Raw genomic sequence first — 16889 nt, 5'->3', positions numbered from 1 at the left:
TTTTGTTTAAAGAGTGCTTAGAATGACGTAAGCTATCTTAAAAATAACAATTACTTTTTTATTACAGCTACTTTTGCACCAAAACCAGAATTATCAAGTAACTATATAGAATGTCCCAAAAAAAACTTTTTTAAAACAAAATGAGGCGCATACAATTATGGAAACAAAAATTTCCAAAAGTTTAATAATCAATTTTTATTTTAAGAAAGGATTATTACGATTTAAACTTTTAGATCCGACATAAGTACAGCAATGAAGGTGTTGATATTTCGATTAGTTTTTTGGAAGATGAAGCAATGAAAGTATTAAAAATGGTCAAACGACTGTTTTTAGTTTCTTCGAGCAAGAACGCCTTAATTTATTTTTCTCTCTTCCCACCTCTTGAAAATTATATTTTCTTGTAACATTATTAATTTATGAAACATATTTTTGTTATAAAACATTTCCTAATATAAAATATAAGTATTCTGTCAAAAATCTCAAGATATACAAAATATGAAATGTAAATATTGTTAAACAGAAATCTTTTAGATTTAATGTAAGTCTTTTTGCGTGGAACATAATGTGCCTTACACTAAATACACTTGGCTGTAATCTGTATCATTTCGTTGATCCAACCTAATCCATGTATTTTTTATCAAAATCGTCTCGAAGAAGTTCTCAAGTTTTCTCATTTGATTTAAACCTAAATACTCAATTTTACTATAGTATAAATATAAATGAATTAAAAATCATTAAAATCCAATTATGATTAAGATCTAATATTTTTATATTTTTTATATTTAGCAATTTGTTTAAAATGATTAATTGGGTTTAGGATCAATAAAAGACCTAAACTATGAACTGTAACTATAAAACCTGCCATAACTGTAACGTAATCTCATGTAACATGTAATCTCCTGTATAACCTTGTAATTATGTAATCTAAACCATTCCTTCAGATGTAAATATGATACTTGACCTATTAATGTCAATTTCTGACAACTTTTATTTTAATAATAAATCATGCTTTCTTATTGTTAATAACATATTTTTTACAAAATAATTCTGATGTAGTTCCTCTTATTTGTAATAAATATTAAATATAATATTTGTAATCTTTACCAATCATATCATAATATTCCTTTTCTCTCTCAATCATACGCTGCATACATAGAGTTTTATAGATTGGGAACCCAGCGCTGCCAAGGTTACTGAAAGTTATTCATGTCGTGTAACCTGGGCAGAGCTATTCCTATCCCATTTTACCGGGAAATTAAACTTTCGCTATTAAAGTCGACCCAATCAACTTAGAATCTCAAAACCAAGCTAAGAACATTCCTGGGTCTCCCGAGTTACTGTTTATGTTTAAATTCTAGATTCCTTTCAACTGTGTTGAAGTTGATAAAAAGTCACTTCAAATTAAAAGTTTATAAACGTGAATAATTTCAGATGAAGATGGTGTCTAAGTATAGTGTAGATGAGAAGGTATTGTGCTACCATGGACCTCTGCTCTACCAAGCTAAATGCATTAAAACTAAAAAGGAAGGAAACACTCACATGTATTTTATACACTACCAGGTGAACTAAAAAAAAAGGCCGCAAAATTTAAACCAATTTTTTTTTTCTCGACCGTACATTTTAAACCTCTTTCAAAAGAAATAAATTCTCTAAAATATTCAAAATAAAAAATCTTCTGAAAAATCATAGTTTTATTGTGAATATTTCAATGTGAAGTGGAGGTTAATATTTTAATTTTAATTGTTTGAAAATGTGTCTAAGCTTAAAATATTTATTTATTGTTTATTCCTTTTATAATATTCTATATATATCATTGTTCTTACCATACACCAGCTGTCCTTTTCCTAAATATATCGTTATATTTATCCTGCAAGGTTTCAATATAAGTGCATTTGTTAACATCCAGCAAATTGGATTCTTGCAATAAAGTTTTACATTACATAGAGAAGGGTTTTATTGTTCTTCTTCGCTCCTTTACAGTACACACTTCCTAGAATCATTATTAAAAATAAGGGAAATCGAAAAGAGTATCCGGATCCGTAAAGCTTTATAACCCTACTTTAAAAGCAGGGGCAGATACAGGGGGTTAGCTCCATACTGATCAAACTACTTGCGTACACTAAGATAGTAATGTACACAAGAGTACTGTACAGTTAATGTGTCACTACACATGTACCGGATACAGCTGGTAAGAAAGCTAAAGGGGGGGGGGCAATCTGTAGATTTAATATTTGTAGGATTAACAAGTTATCTTCAGATTACACCAACCACAGGTTTTACACTCCACGGAATGAAAAAGATAACGTGGTTAATCCTGCAGTTAGAGAGTTACTAGCTGTTGAAGGAGTTGTAGGAGTAGCTCATCAAGGCTCCCCTGGTCATCCTGGTGTAGAACAATCCGACACAGGTCTCTCATCAGCATCAAATAATATTGTCAGTTGCTTATTTATGCTGTTGTGTTAAAAATTGAAATGTAAAATCTATTTAAGGCGATTTACAGCCTATTTAAAGAGAATATAAGACAGCAAATTGCAAGCATGAAAGACAATATTAAATAAGTATTTCAATGGTTTCAATTTTTACTGCACTATCTCTTGGTTTAATTGAGGATGGATACAAATCTCATCTCTGGATATCGGACTCTGGACTCTCGCCTCTAGACACTCGACACTGGACTCACGCCTCTGGACTCGGGACTTGGTGTAGACTCTTTGTACTACTGTCATCTGGACTCTGGACACTGGACTCGGGACTCTGGACTTTGGACTCTCGACACGGGTCTCTCTGGGATATTTAACCCATCTCCAGTGATGGTTAGCTCCATACTGATCAAACTACTTGCGTACAGGTTTTACACTTCGCACCCCCTGAGATTTTAGATTAGCTTCTCAATAAAGAAAACCTAGTGCAAAACTGGAAAAATATCTATCTTTAAAGAAATTTCGCTTGCGGCAAGTCTTTTGTTCCTAAATCTGGATTTTTTTTGTTCCGAAATAAATCTAGCAACCCCCCCCCCCCTTATATTAAATCCTGTATCCACCCTGTTTAAAAGGATGTTAAGGGTTTCCTCGACCAATTAGAAGGATGTTTTATACTATTACACACTGTTTTACGATAAATCAAACACTTATTAAGATCTACATTCTCCACACACTGAGTTATCTTGCGTCTTGTCGTAATGATAAGTCGAAGGCTTAAAGGTTACCGTTGCACATCTTTGCATGGAGAGACCTTTGATATTTCGCATATAGTTACACATAAGTCGAATGTTTAAAGGTTACCGTTGTACATATTTGCATGGAGAGACCTTTGAAATTACGCATACAGTTACGCACAAGTTGAAGGTTTAAAGGTTACCGACCTTTGAAATTACGCATACAGTTACGCACAAGTCGAAGTGTTAAAGATTACCGTTGTACATCTTTGAAATTACGCATACAGTCCCTTTAATTTATTTAAGCTTGTTTAAAATTGATTTATTTAATTAACAGGGCTGGAACAAGAATTGGGATGAGTGGGTAACTGAGTCTAGAATGTTGAAACAGGTTCAATTATTTACATTTAAAAAAAAAGATAAATTAAAGGAATAAATAACTCGCCTCAAATACTAATATTTTAACCCAGACCGAAATATGTTTTTAAAAAATGTGGAACTAACCTCTATTTTTTGATTCTGTGAGTTTTGAAGCAATTTTAAAATTATTTTTTAATCATTGTTATTGCAAATTGACGGTATAAACATTTGATAATGGAACTATTGACTTTTTGATAAAGCAAAAGTTGTATCAACGACATTAGGGATTTAAAAATTAGAGTTTGATGCGATATGCAGGAAAGTTAATCAATTTGGGTTTTGATAATGATTTTGACAACAAAACTTTAGGGATTATGAATCAAAATTTACCTCAGATATATTTGAAAATTTGATCAAACAAAGGATAGAAAAAAAAACCGTGCTTAGGATCCATTTCATTTCGACTTTTTGGGTCCAGATACAATTCCAGGTCATAATTTACTGATTTTTTACTGAAGCTTGATAGACCCAGTGGAGATTAGAAAGTTTTATTTGAAAAAAATTCGGACCCGGATCCAGTAAGCAAAATGGATCTAAGGCACTGGGAAAATGGGTTTGAGGCCAAGAAGTTTTTTTTTAAAAATTTTGGTTATTAAATATTTTTCTCCTTGCAGATCTGTATCTAGATCCGCAAATATATGCGGATCCACGAATCCAGATCTGCAATGAGAAAAATATTCAATAACCAAACTTTTTGGCCTCAAACCCCAAATTTGAACTGTCGAAAAACGAGGGGTTATTAAATGTGTCCTTTTTCTGAATTGAAGATCAAGTTTTTTGTTTAAAATAAGCGAAAAAAAGAAGAAAAGTAATTTGAAAAATCTTCTTTTGTTAAAAAAAAGTTGAAATGTATCCTAAGCACTTAAATTTACCCTAGAACTCTGAGAACTTCGAGAAGCAGAAGAAGCTGTTTGCCTCCCATCAAGCATTAAATAAGGGAGGGAAATATTTTTGTAAGATATGAAAGTTGGACATTTTATGTCAAGGTTTCTTTTTACTTTTTTTAATCCCCCCCCCCCAATAAAAAAAATAAAAATTCTCCCAAATTCTACGTGAACCATCTCAATTAAATAATTTTGAAGAGTGAATCGCCAGAATATAAAAAACATGTTCCCTTTGAATAAGGCCAACAAGAAGATCAAGAAGGAGATGAGGAAGGGCAGCAAAGGAGGCTCAGATTCAAACAGTAATTCAAGGTATTTATTAAAGGGAAAGTTCACATTTTTCATAACTATCAATATTTGTAGAGTTAGGGACACAACAAACTATTTCATACAACTTAAAGATTAAACAATACTTCCTGTCGAAATATCCCAGTTTTTTTGTGGATTTTCTGAATTTCATGAATTATTTGCTGGAGTGACCAGCGCGCATTGCCAAATTTGCATTTATTATATAAAAAACATATCTTTCAATTTTATAACCTTTTTTCAGTTAGATCCTTCCTGATACAGGTTCCAATAGTATCTCTGGAAACCTGACCTTGTTCCTGATCAACCTACAATTGTCATGGTTGTGGTGACTCATCTACGATATCAAATCTTCTGGCAATCAACTTTTCAGTGGTCTCAGTCAAGTTGCTGATCATTGTGATCATTGCCAAGATGGCGACTGGCCGCACGAGCAACCCCAGTCAAGCAAGTACGAGTTAGGAGACGAACTTGATCTGCAACAGAGGTTCCTTTCAGAGCAACAAAATGATCCCAATCTTCTTTGAATGAGTAGTAGTCGCCCTTATCGGAGTTCTCCCCCGAGAATGTGGGGGGGGGGGGGTTTATGTTATGAGTTTTATCATTCTCGATTAACTCCTTAGCAGTAATCTTGACTTTCTCAATTTTCTTTATAATCGTCTTCACACGGTCTTGAAAACCCTTGAATTCGTATCTGGATAGTCAAGGAACAGGTCATCTAGTTTGTCAGCGAGTTCACGAATGTCTCAGATAGTTGTACCCATGTACTTCTCATCCCTAATGTAATTCATGATGTCTCAGAAAGCAATATAAAATAATGAGGTCATGGAAAACAACATTTAAAACCCAAAATTATTGTCAGAATAACATACGCAAAATTTAAATAAGAACAGCACCTACACCCTTTAGGATCGGAAAAGGTCCTTATAAGTAAACTCCTTGAAAATGTTAGGTTTGATTGGGCAGGAACCGTAGGAGATAGAATAACCCCTACACCCTCAAGGATTAAGAAGAGGTCCTTTAAAGTAAACCCCAAATGTTATGTTTGATTAGGGCGAGTACCCCTGTAGGAGATAGAACAGCACCTACACCCTCTAGGATTAAGAAAAGGTCCCTGGGAGATGATGAGAGATCTACCAGCTCAAGAGACGAGGAGGTAGGTTCAGGGGTGCATATTTCAAAGAATTGTGGGAAATTATTTTTGATGATGGGAGGGGGGGGGCGGGCTTTGATGCAATTCTACCCATTTTCAACACATTTTTATCTCTGTCTGCCTGTTTTTTCTATCCAATAAACATTAAATTGGCTCAACCGATCAGGCCCAAATTTTGTGTGGGACCTCACATGACCCCAGGGAAGGTTTATGAATGATGAAAATTTAAAAGATTTGCGTTTTAGGTTTTTATTTTTGTAAAATTTTGAAAATGCACCAAAAAATATTAAGAAATCCGCTAACTTTTTTTTGTCTTTGTTTTAAAGATAAAGCCACAAGTGAAAGTTGAAATAGTATATGTGCACGAAGGGCCCTAAGGCCTAGTAATCCCAAACTTTAATAGAATCTAAGTTGGCAAAGTTTTCTTCTATAAGAGAATAAACAAATTTGAATCAATTTGGAATAAATTATTCAGCTAAGCTCCGATCTTAATCTGGATTAACCCCCCCCCCCCCCGTCCTTTTCTTTGAAAATTTACATCGTGAAGGAAAAAAATAATGTTTTAATGAACTGAATTGTTAACACTAAAATTATTTAGCTAGTCTGTAAACGACCAGTATACATCTCTCTTAAAGTGATTGTAGTTGTAATTTCAATCTGCCCTTCATTTAAAGAAGACTATGCCTGATTCATCAAGGCACCCTTTTAACCATTATCTGATCAATGATGTGGAGGATATCGTCGTTTTTCTAGCTTTAAAAGTGTTAAAATCTCGCAATTTCCTCCTTTGTTTTTGGGGCAAGTACCCCCAGGTCTACTGTAGTTTTACTACTCCTAGCTTGAATCTACTGTAGTTTTACTACTCCTAGCTTGAATCAACTGTAGTTCTACTATTCCTAGCGTGAATCTTCTGTAGTTCTACTACTCCTAGCTTGAATTCACTGTAGTTCTACTATTCTTAGCTTGAATCTACGGTAGTTCTACTTTCCTAGCTTGAATCTACTGTAGTTCTACTATTCTTAGCTTGAATCTACTGTAGTTGTTCAACTCCTAGCTGAAATCTACTGTAGTTTTACTACTCCTAACTTGAATCTACTGGAGTTCTACTACTCCAAGCTTGAATCTACTTTAGTTCCACTACTTCTAGCTTGAATCTACTGTATTTCTACTATTAACTAGATTGAATCTACTGTAGTACTACTACTAACTAGCTTGAATGTACTGGAGTTATGCTACTCCAAGCTTGAATCTACTGTAGTTCAACTACTTCTAGCTTGAATGTACTGGAGTTCTACTACTCCTAGCTTGAATCTACTGTAGTTCTACTACTCCTAGCTTGAATGTACTGGAGTTCAACTACTCCTAGCTTGAATCTACTGTAATCTAGGGGAGTGCTGCTGCTAAAGGAGTAGTGGGTCGGGTGAAGAGAAAGAAGGAAGATATTCCTGCACTCAAGACACTGCCATCCTTCTCAGATGAGGTAACTCAAAACAGCTACAATATGCATTTTACAGTATGTGTTACTTGGTGCGTCCTCTTTGTTTCGTTTTCATTGTGCTTCCTCAATTTTCCCAGTTAATCTCAACTTCTATATGCGTCCTTCATAATTCCCAATGTGCGTCTTTCATTTTTTTCCTTGATATTTGTTCTCACTGTGAGTTCTATTACTTTTCGTGCATTCATGTTGAATGTGTCCATCTTGCACTCATTTTTAGTTCTGTTTAGTCCATCCATCTTTAGTGCATACCCTTTTGAGTGGGAGAACTTTGATTTGTTGCAAGATTGAATAAAGAACAAGTAATGTTTTTTATTTTCTTTTTGAGAATATTTTTTATGAGTTTAAATTCAGCGAATAAAACCCTGCCTAACATATGAAAAAAAATATTCAATGGAGGGAATGATTTTCAATGAAATATTTATCCTTACATACCCTTCACAAGGTTCACTCTTAAGCCGCTGATAATAAATTATAACAATGATGATATTCAGTATTCTTATTGAATTTTATCATTTGCTCCGACTGAGAATAGGAAACGTGACACGAGAAAATAAGAAAAAAATTCTGTTTCCTTTATTTATTCCTTTAGGAATGTCACATTGCTATCCTTGCTCCTTTTTATAAGAATTCAGAAAGCTTAAGAAAATCCTCTTTTCATTATTGTATCGTGCTGATTATAATAATAATAAAATGCTGAATAAAGAGACTGTCTACAAATCAAAACATTCTTTTAACTTTTTTGTACACTGTTCTAAGAAAAACGGAAATTATCATTTCATTATTAACAATTCATGAAATATCCTTTATTTCTCTATGAAAATTAAATATTGTCAATAGTGACGACTTACACGTTACCACGTCAGAAACAATAGAGGAAAAATTGTTGTAATCTTACCCTTTTAATGGTAGATAAACAACGATATCTTCCACATTATAATTAGGGGCATACCCCTTTTCATGGTAGATAAACGAGAATATCTTCCACATTATGATTAGGGGCATACCCCTTTTTATGGTAGATAAACGAGAATATCTTCCATATTATCAATAGGGGCATACCTCTTTTCATGGTAGATAAACGAGAATATCTTCCACATTATGATTAGGGGCATACTCCTTTTCATGGTAGATAAACAACGATATCTTCCACATTATGATTAGGGGCCCCTTTTCTAATGGAAGGTCGGTCACTTTAGGTTCTTGTTTAGTTCTGTCAAATTAAAGGGAATCCTCTGTTTACTTGTTACCTGTCACTTAAACAAAATATCCCATCAGTCCCTTTAAGAAAATATTTTGATATCCTAATTCCCACAGATATCTTGAAGCATTTTAATCTTAATATTCAGATTTATTCACTCTATCTTAGGAACAGAGAATGCACTTCTATTTTATTATTCATTTGCATGTTGCAGTCGTCATTAATATACTTTAACTTTCCTAAGCTAAAACATTTTAAGTCTTATTGTAAGCATTTGAAGAGAAGAAACTATATTTTGATCTTCCCTTGATTAAAAATATTTCAAAACTTAGAGAAAAGGAATAATGTTGAGGAAAGACTTCCAAACTTTAATTCCATGCTTCAAAATTGACTTGGTAAAATTTAGAGATGGGCATATTCGGTTTTTTCAATTCCTTCACGGCTCGTTGAAGGACTATTTTCTGTTTTTAGTAAAAAATAATTCGTTCGTTCCTTCAATTTCGTTCGTTTACAAAAATCGGTCAGCAATCACGTTTGTAAAAAAAATTTAAATTGTTCGTTAACAAACACGTTCGTTAACGGTCTGACTTAGATAAAATTCGTTTTATCGTTTTTTTTCTGTCATTTTAAAAAAACGATATTGTTTTCACAGAATGATCCTACTCGTTTGTTAACTTTTCTGAACGACATTATCGTTCACTAAAATATTTGTTCGTTCGTGTACGAAAACGTAGTCCATTTCTAGTAATAGCACAAACTAGGTGAAGTCGGAACTAAATAGCAGTAATCTACTTGACAAAAAATGAAAACCCACAGCCTAATCATTTATTAACGATCCTCAAAAATATCTAAAAGGAATAAGCCTAATTCTTTGCACCACAAATTATACAGATTAGTTTTTTCATACCTTATTTAAAATTTTCTATCTTGGAATTAGGGTTGGGAGTAGGACTTCCCTGAGACACTGATCTATTCTATTCTAAGGTTCGTGATGGAAAAATCAATGTTGAACTACCGATTGATCTCAAGTATATTCTCTGCAGAGACTGGGATAATATTGTAAATAAAAAAAGACTGTTTACTATTCCAGCCAAGGTAACAAACCGTTGTTTTTCTACAATATTTGTCCAAAAAAATGTGTTCTTATCGTTTTACTGTTGAAAGATATTTCTCTATTTTAACATGTTTGCAGATAATTCAGTCAAAATACATCCAAAAAAATATCATCGTTACTTTCTATGTTAAAAAAATGACGTTGTGTGGGAAAAAAATCAAAAGAATAGGCATTAAAAAGAAATTTTTTCACCTTTTTTGATGCTTTTTGGCTGAAAATTCAATTATTTTTTTCCAATTTAGCAAAAAAAAACTTCTTCTGATTACGAAGTTTCTACAATTATATGATATGTAGGATTAGACCGACGTTCAAGAATAAAAGTTACACCAAAATGGCGCAAATAAATTAAAGAAAATGGCGTCCGTCGATAAAAAATGGCGCCAACTTTGTTTATGTATAGGTGACTGTAACGCATATTATTGACCAGTATATTGCCCATCTATCCACAGAGCAGACAAAACTATCCAGGAAATCTATTGCAGCAGAGGTAGGAATTTCACGTTAAACTACAGTGAATTGGGCATGCCTAATTCAGGGGACATGAGTTCCAAAACTAAAACTTTGCCCATTTCTAACACTGAGTGTTAGTGATGAGCACAAATTGAAAGACTCAGTTTTTTTGGATCCCATCCCATATCGAGGGTAAAAGTTTGTCACAAAATAAATCACTAAAAGTAAAAATTAAAGTTTGAAGACTAAATTATCTGCTAAACTATTTCCAAAATCTAAATGTCCCTATTTTATTTGTAAAATAAGAGAATAAATGAATTGTGTTTTTGCCACAAACGCAAATTTTCTAATCCCCATATCTTCGCAACCAAATATCGTAGACCATAGATTTTTTAAACTAGGAATTCCGTTAGATCAAATAATCTAAGTTTGAAACATAAAAGGTTGTATAGATATAGAAATTAAAAATTTTATTTTGTGGCAAAGAATCAATTCCTTTGATTTAATTTTTCCGCATTCTAAATAAACACTTTTCCGGATTTCTAGTTAAATCTATATTGTAAGAACAGAATAATGTTAAAATTTTGATTTCTCGCTGCTTTAATGATTTTTAAATTATAAAAGAACAGTAGTTTTTTGTTTTATATTTTGTTTAAAATTTAAAAAATCTTGCAGGAAAATTTACATTGATATGAATTCGAGTAATTGTCTCAAAACCAAGATATGTTCCAAAAACGCGACATGAGCTGAAATCCGGTAATTGTTTTAAAATACGGATATGTTCGAAAATAAAAACCAATTTCATCAAAAAAGCAAATGCGCTTGCGGGTCTTTAATTGTATGTCGAAAGTAGTCTGGCACGATGTCGGATGTCCACTGTAGCTGTTAATGACGGATAAAATTTGTAGAAGACTAAAGAATCATTCATAAACTGATTTTAATACTTGCAAAATTGAAAATGTTATTAGCATTCAACTAATACATATAAAAGCGGGAAAGTCATACAGTTTACAAGCAATAAGGCCTTGCTTCATTCTTGATTTAGTAATGTCATCTCGAGTTTGAATCGTGGATAGTAGGACCTCCCTAAAAGTCTGATTTGATTTGATGTTGTTACGAAATTGAATCACATACAGCATATAAACGGCTATGTTGCCATTTTCTTTCACGTTTAAAATAGTAAAGGAAATAGAATTTTAAATGAACTTTTTTATTTTCCGACATTATTGTAAACAATATACAAAAAATGTTTTTATTATGGGTTGTATTATTGCCAGTAATGTTGAACTTGTTTATAAATATAACAATTTCCGGGTTTTATACAAGGAGTATGGAATAGAAGGGAGATACAACTGACGTGGCCCGTCCTACCATAAATAATTATACATGCTTTGCAGACGGTACTCCATTTGAATAAGAACTATTTGTTTGATGTACAATTACCGCGTATACAATAACCTATTCTGAATATTTCATATACAAATGGAGTACCGTCTGCAAAGCTTGCATAATCAATAATCATATGGTAGGGCGGGCTGCGTCAGTTGTATCTCCCTTCTATTCCATACTCCTTGGTTTTATAGTTGTAATAAAAACCTTGTTTTTTTTAAATTCTCTCATTGGGAATGACTTTAAAAAATATGTTTTTGTAAAATTTCACATGTATGCAAACAGTTGGTCTAATAGAAAAGAAATTGAGTCTTTGCCACAATCTCTGATTTTCTCATTCCTATATATTTGCAACCCAAGGTTGTAAACCTTAGATATATCAATTAATGATTGTTCTATAATCTTTTGCTAAGAAACTGTAACTTTTTCAGATTATTTATCTTTGCAAGTGCTTAGGATCACTTTCATTTTGTTGCGGATCCGCCGTGAAAAAAATGGATCTGAATGCGCTAATTTTTAGGGATTTGCCATTCTATGTTGCGCGCACATGCCCCTTAAAATTCCAGAACAGAGAGAGGGGGATTGAATTTTGTAGATCCAGAAATTAGTATTTATTTAGGGTTAGGTTAGGTTAAGACACTTTCTGGGCCGAGCGGAGCGCTGCGGCTAGGACAGGCTAGGGGGCCGAGCACTGCGGCCACGGGTTAGGTTAAGTTATGACACTTTCTGGGCCGAGCGCTGTCGCCACATGTTTACATTTAAGACCCCACCAGCTGCCAGTCTCTACGCAGGCATCCCACAGATATTATTTTTCTGGATCTACAAAATTCAATCCCCATCTCTTTGTTTTTGAATTTTACGGGGTATGCGCGCGCAACATAAAATGGCAAATGCCTAATTTTTATGCTAAAGTTTAAGAAACCATGTTCAGAGATTAGGAAGTTTCAATCAATCACTTATTGGTTAACAATTGAGATTTATGTGTTGAGAGTAAATATAGCATGTAGAATTTCATTGATATTTTGCTTTTGATTTTTGTGGATTCAAGTCCTAAACACTTTGCAACCTTATGGTGTAAGCTTCGATTATTTGATTTATCAAAAAATCCCAAAATAAAAAGATAAATATTTAACAACTAAAATATTGTGTTACTTAAAAAACAATAGATATTTTTTGAGAAAATTTCCAACTCTTTCTTTTAAAGATTTGAAAGTTTTCAGTTTAAGTTTAAGTTTCGCTTCGAAATACATGTCTTGATTATTTTCTTTATCATCTTATCTGTTTATTGCAGATTGTGCGAGGGTTTGGAGAATATTTTAATGTAGCACTTGGTTCCCAGCTTCTTTATCAAGTAGAGAAACTTCAGTATAAAGAGGTATATTAATTAATAATATACAATGTTCATCAAAACAAGAATTTGAAGATTAATCAAATTATCTATGAATGAATCAATGTCAATATTTAATCAATATATCACAAATTCACTATGATACCTCCAGGGTTACCCATTAAGGATGAGACTTTAGATACGATTGTACTGTACCGTCTGTACCGACTGTTCTGTACTATCTGTACCGACTATACTGTACCGTCTGTACCGACTGTACTGTACTGTCTGTACCGACTATACTGTACCGTCTGTACCGACTGTACTGTACTATCTGTTTCCTTACATTCCTGATTCCCTGCAACTAAAAACTTGTGTCTTGCTAAATTAAAATTCATTAAATTAGCTAATTAAATAAAAGACTATATACAAGTGAGAAGAATTAATTTAACTTTGAATTGTAATATTTTAAGATTTTCAGGTCGTATTTACAGTTTAATCCTACCTATCAAACTACCAACCTATCCACCTATCCACCTACCTACTAGTACTTAATATAGCAGCTACCTTCCTGTCTATTTACCTTTCATTCTACTACCTAACCCTCTACAGTCTACATACCTTCCTTCCTGGCTACTTGACTACTTACCTACCTAACTACCTACTTACAAACCTACCCACCTACCTTCCTACCTACTTACCTACCTGCCTCCCTACCTACCTACCTACTTACCTACCTACCTACTTACCTACCTACCTACCTACCTTCCTACCTACCAACCTACCTACCTACCTATCTACCTACTTACCTAGATAGCTATCAACTTATTTTGTACCTAGGATTGTGAAAGTAAGGGTGCAGTCCAACCCTGTGATATATATGGGTCAACTCATCTGCTAAGGAAACAACTCTAATCAATACTTTACAACAGTTTTAAATCTTTTCTTTTTTATGAACAAGTTATGAACCTCCGTCCCTTTGTTCCCTTAGAAATAAAATGATTTTATTAGGTTGCAGTTTTTTTCTTAATTACGAACGAAAAAAAGATGAATCAATACTCCCAAATTGATGATGTCATTACTTAAAGTTTTTTTTTTCAAATGAGATGTTTGAACACTAGGTTAATGGTTCGGATTGGGGAGTACATAACAGCAGGTTCATTTTCAGATCAGAATATAAAGGTTAAAACTTATTTTCAATCACTTTGTTGCCCCTTTTTTTAATAATTTACTCTTCAAATTTTTCAATTATGACTTTAGCTGGACGCCGTTAATAGGGAACAGTCTTGCAATCAACGAAAAGGATTTCCTGTTAACGACCAAACAGTTCTGAAAAACTAACAAATGAATAGATTAAACTGTTCCACCATAAACTAGAATTAACGATCATAAATATACTAAACTATACCATACTAACGGTCAAGAACGTGTTCTAAAATAAAACATTCTTTAAAATAGTTCCTTCGGTCAGTAATATGATAAGCGAGTCACTTATTCAAAGATTCATGTTAAAGGTTCAAAATCTTATTACTCAAGGACCCAAGGGTACATTAAAACTCAACTGATATTGGTATTGACCTTGTGTGAAAAAAGGTTTGTGATAGAACGCCATTGAACTTTTCCATAGCCTGTTAGACCATACTTTGAACCAATTTGTGGTTATACATTAGAAATACTCCGGTTCTTAGTATAGGTGTGCATTCTTTCTTAAGACTCCAGGCTGACCGTTTTTTAATTTATTTGATTATTTGTTAACGATCTTTTCTGTAACGAAGTCCGATATTTAGTTTTTACTCAAAGTTGCTCCCAGAATCATGAATTTGTGTTCAAGGATACGCTTTACATCCTGTTGAGAGTATATTCTATTTTAAAACATATTTTCGGAAGAATGAGGACAATATTGTATATTGTACCGAATTCATGATAAAATTAATAAAAAATTTGCATCAAGATTTCTATAAAAAATTCTTCTTAAAGACGGGTATAATTTGGTATAACTATTTTTGGATAGAATAATTAAGATGTGGAATTCGCATTCATGCTTTTTGATATTATGACTAAAATCTGAGCTGAAAACTTTAGCATTATGGATATTGAGATCAATGCTGGATCTCCTAAATTCAATAATCAATTCAATAATCTCAAGATTAATTTAATCTAATTATTTTTATTAAAAAAAGTGAATAAAATTTAACCAAGAGAGTGCGTACTGCGTAGGCAGAAACCTGAACAGCGAATCAGAAGCTGAGAAATTTGAAATTTTGCACGCCATTTAATGAGGGAACTCTCATTGATCGAATTCTAGCAGGGATATTTAAAAAGAGATTAAAAGAGAGGATTTATCAGGACATAATAATTAATAATTAATGTAATTAATGTAATTAATGTAATTAATGTAATTAATGTAATTAATATAATGAATTAAAGGTGCTGTAAGCATAATTTCAAGTGACCCTCCATCCAAAGATGACATTGCCCGATTTACAATGGTACCCTTGAAAGCTTTGTCTTATCAAATTAGAATAAAATATCCATATGTTTATTTCATTTGCGGTTTCTCTGCGAAATTGAATTGCTTATTTCTTGTTTAAAAGAGGCAATGGAGAAACTCACAGAAACTAGCACTTTTCTAGTTGGAAAAACGACGGCATCTTCCACATTTTGATTGGGCTCAAGGTTTTAAGGGTACTGTTGTGAATCGAGCATTGTCATCTTTGCATGGAAGGTCACTTAAAATTACGCTTACAGTCCCTTTAATGTTTAGATGATAGAGGAGCACGTGGAGGATTTTCTAGCATATCTCAACACAAACAAATCTATGTTCTTTAAGAAGAGAAATTATCACACAGCAACACAAGATTACATCATCAAATCTATAAAACTTCATTAAATCAACATGTTTTCCAATGCAACGCAACCCCTATCTAATTTACCATAACATTTAAGTTTTCTCATTTTTCTTCGTTTTAAAAACTTTACATAAAACTTTCAAGATTTCAGAACTGTATTCTGTTAATGTTTATTAAACTTTCCAATATTTGTTATCCTAAAAGTAAAATCAAAAGCGATCGCTATTACACGTTAGTTTTTTCATCGTTTTAAATCTTTTTTCTGTCAAAATTTGTCATTGTGTAAGAAAAGCAAATGTTTAGAATAAACGTAATTCACATTACTATTTAATTACAAGTTTGAATTTGTTATTAATGAATCTGAAGATAAAAGGTTTTACGGAAAAAACAAAGTGGTCAAAAACGGTTTGACAGACCATAAATAAAAACAATAAAATAACATGTCAACAATGCTGTAAGATTTTTTAAAGGAGAGGGGGGCACAAATTTTATAAATGCCTTGTATAGGTAATTAATCAGGGGGTGCTGGGGGCGACATTTTTTACCTGAATAACTTAAAAAGGGTCTAAATGAATTTCTAACAACTAAAAACTAGATTTTAGACTTATTTCACATTATAGTTTATTAGAATAGATATTTTGCCAGTTTTGGGAGGGAGGGGGTGCAATATTTTTTTATTAGCGCCAAAATGCGGGGCGTGGAGACAGAATGGCGGGAGGCTTGATGACGTCGCTGAGGCTGGGAGACAGTTTCGCTGGGCCTGGAAGTCCTTTTGCAAATCTGGAGGCTTGGAGGTCATTTTTGTGGGGATCATGGTGCCTCTGCACCCCCTCCCTCATTTTGCATTATGTTTTCTTCCTATTAAGTGCCATTGAGAAGCTTTTTGTATCAAAACAAACAAAAAGCGAGGTATAAGGTGTAGTGATTTGAGTTAAAGAGGGAGTGACAGCAATTATCAAAAATGTCAAAAATAGGAATTTCCCAAATGCCTGGGTATCTGTGAAATTTCTCAAGTACCCAGGCATTTGAGAAATTTCCAAAATCTTAAAAATATACCACCCTCAAATACCTATTGGAATTTGGGGAATTTGGGAAATGCCTGGGTATCTGGCAAATTTCCCAAATGCCTGGGTATCTGGGAAATTTC

The 16889-nt window shown here is 33.1% G+C and overlaps 1 protein-coding gene across 1 annotated transcript; it reads left to right on the top strand.

The window, feature by feature from the left end:
* The first annotated feature begins 1404 nt into the window (after positions 1-1404).
* LOC111714249 (mortality factor 4-like protein 1) lies at positions 1405-16073 on the top strand. The gene is made up of 12 exons (XM_023489314.1): positions 1405-1560; positions 3492-3545; positions 4452-4511; positions 4700-4770; positions 5818-5920; positions 7305-7397; positions 9598-9708; positions 10128-10214; positions 12858-12941; positions 13734-13795; positions 14015-14075; positions 15658-16073. The coding sequence occupies exons 1-12, from the start codon at positions 1432-1434 to the stop codon at positions 15781-15783; spliced, it is 1041 nt and encodes a 346-aa protein (XP_023345082.1). The 5' UTR covers positions 1405-1431; the 3' UTR covers positions 15784-16073.
* Positions 16074-16889: the final 816 nt, after the last annotated feature.

Source organism: Eurytemora carolleeae, unplaced genomic scaffold (genome assembly GCF_000591075.1).
Source record: "Eurytemora carolleeae unplaced genomic scaffold, Eaff_2.0 scaffold1540, whole genome shotgun sequence".
NCBI lineage: Eukaryota > Metazoa > Arthropoda > Copepoda > Calanoida > Temoridae > Eurytemora > Eurytemora carolleeae.
Note: the sequence above shows the minus strand (reverse complement) of the source record. Positions and strands in the feature narration are given on the sequence as shown.

Excerpts from the sequence above, each read along its gene's own strand:
- LOC111714249 (XM_023489314.1), top strand. The coding sequence starts at position 1,432 with ATGAAGATGGTGTCTAAGTATAGTGTAGATGAGAAGGTATTGTGCTAC. Across the intron at positions 4,512-4,699 it reads CCCATCAAGCATTAAATAAG|GCCAACAAGAAGATCAAGAA; the intron begins GGAGGGAAATAT and ends CCTTTGAATAAG. Across the intron at positions 5,921-7,304 it reads CCAGCTCAAGAGACGAGGAG|GGGAGTGCTGCTGCTAAAGG; the intron begins GTAGGTTCAGGG and ends ACTGTAATCTAG.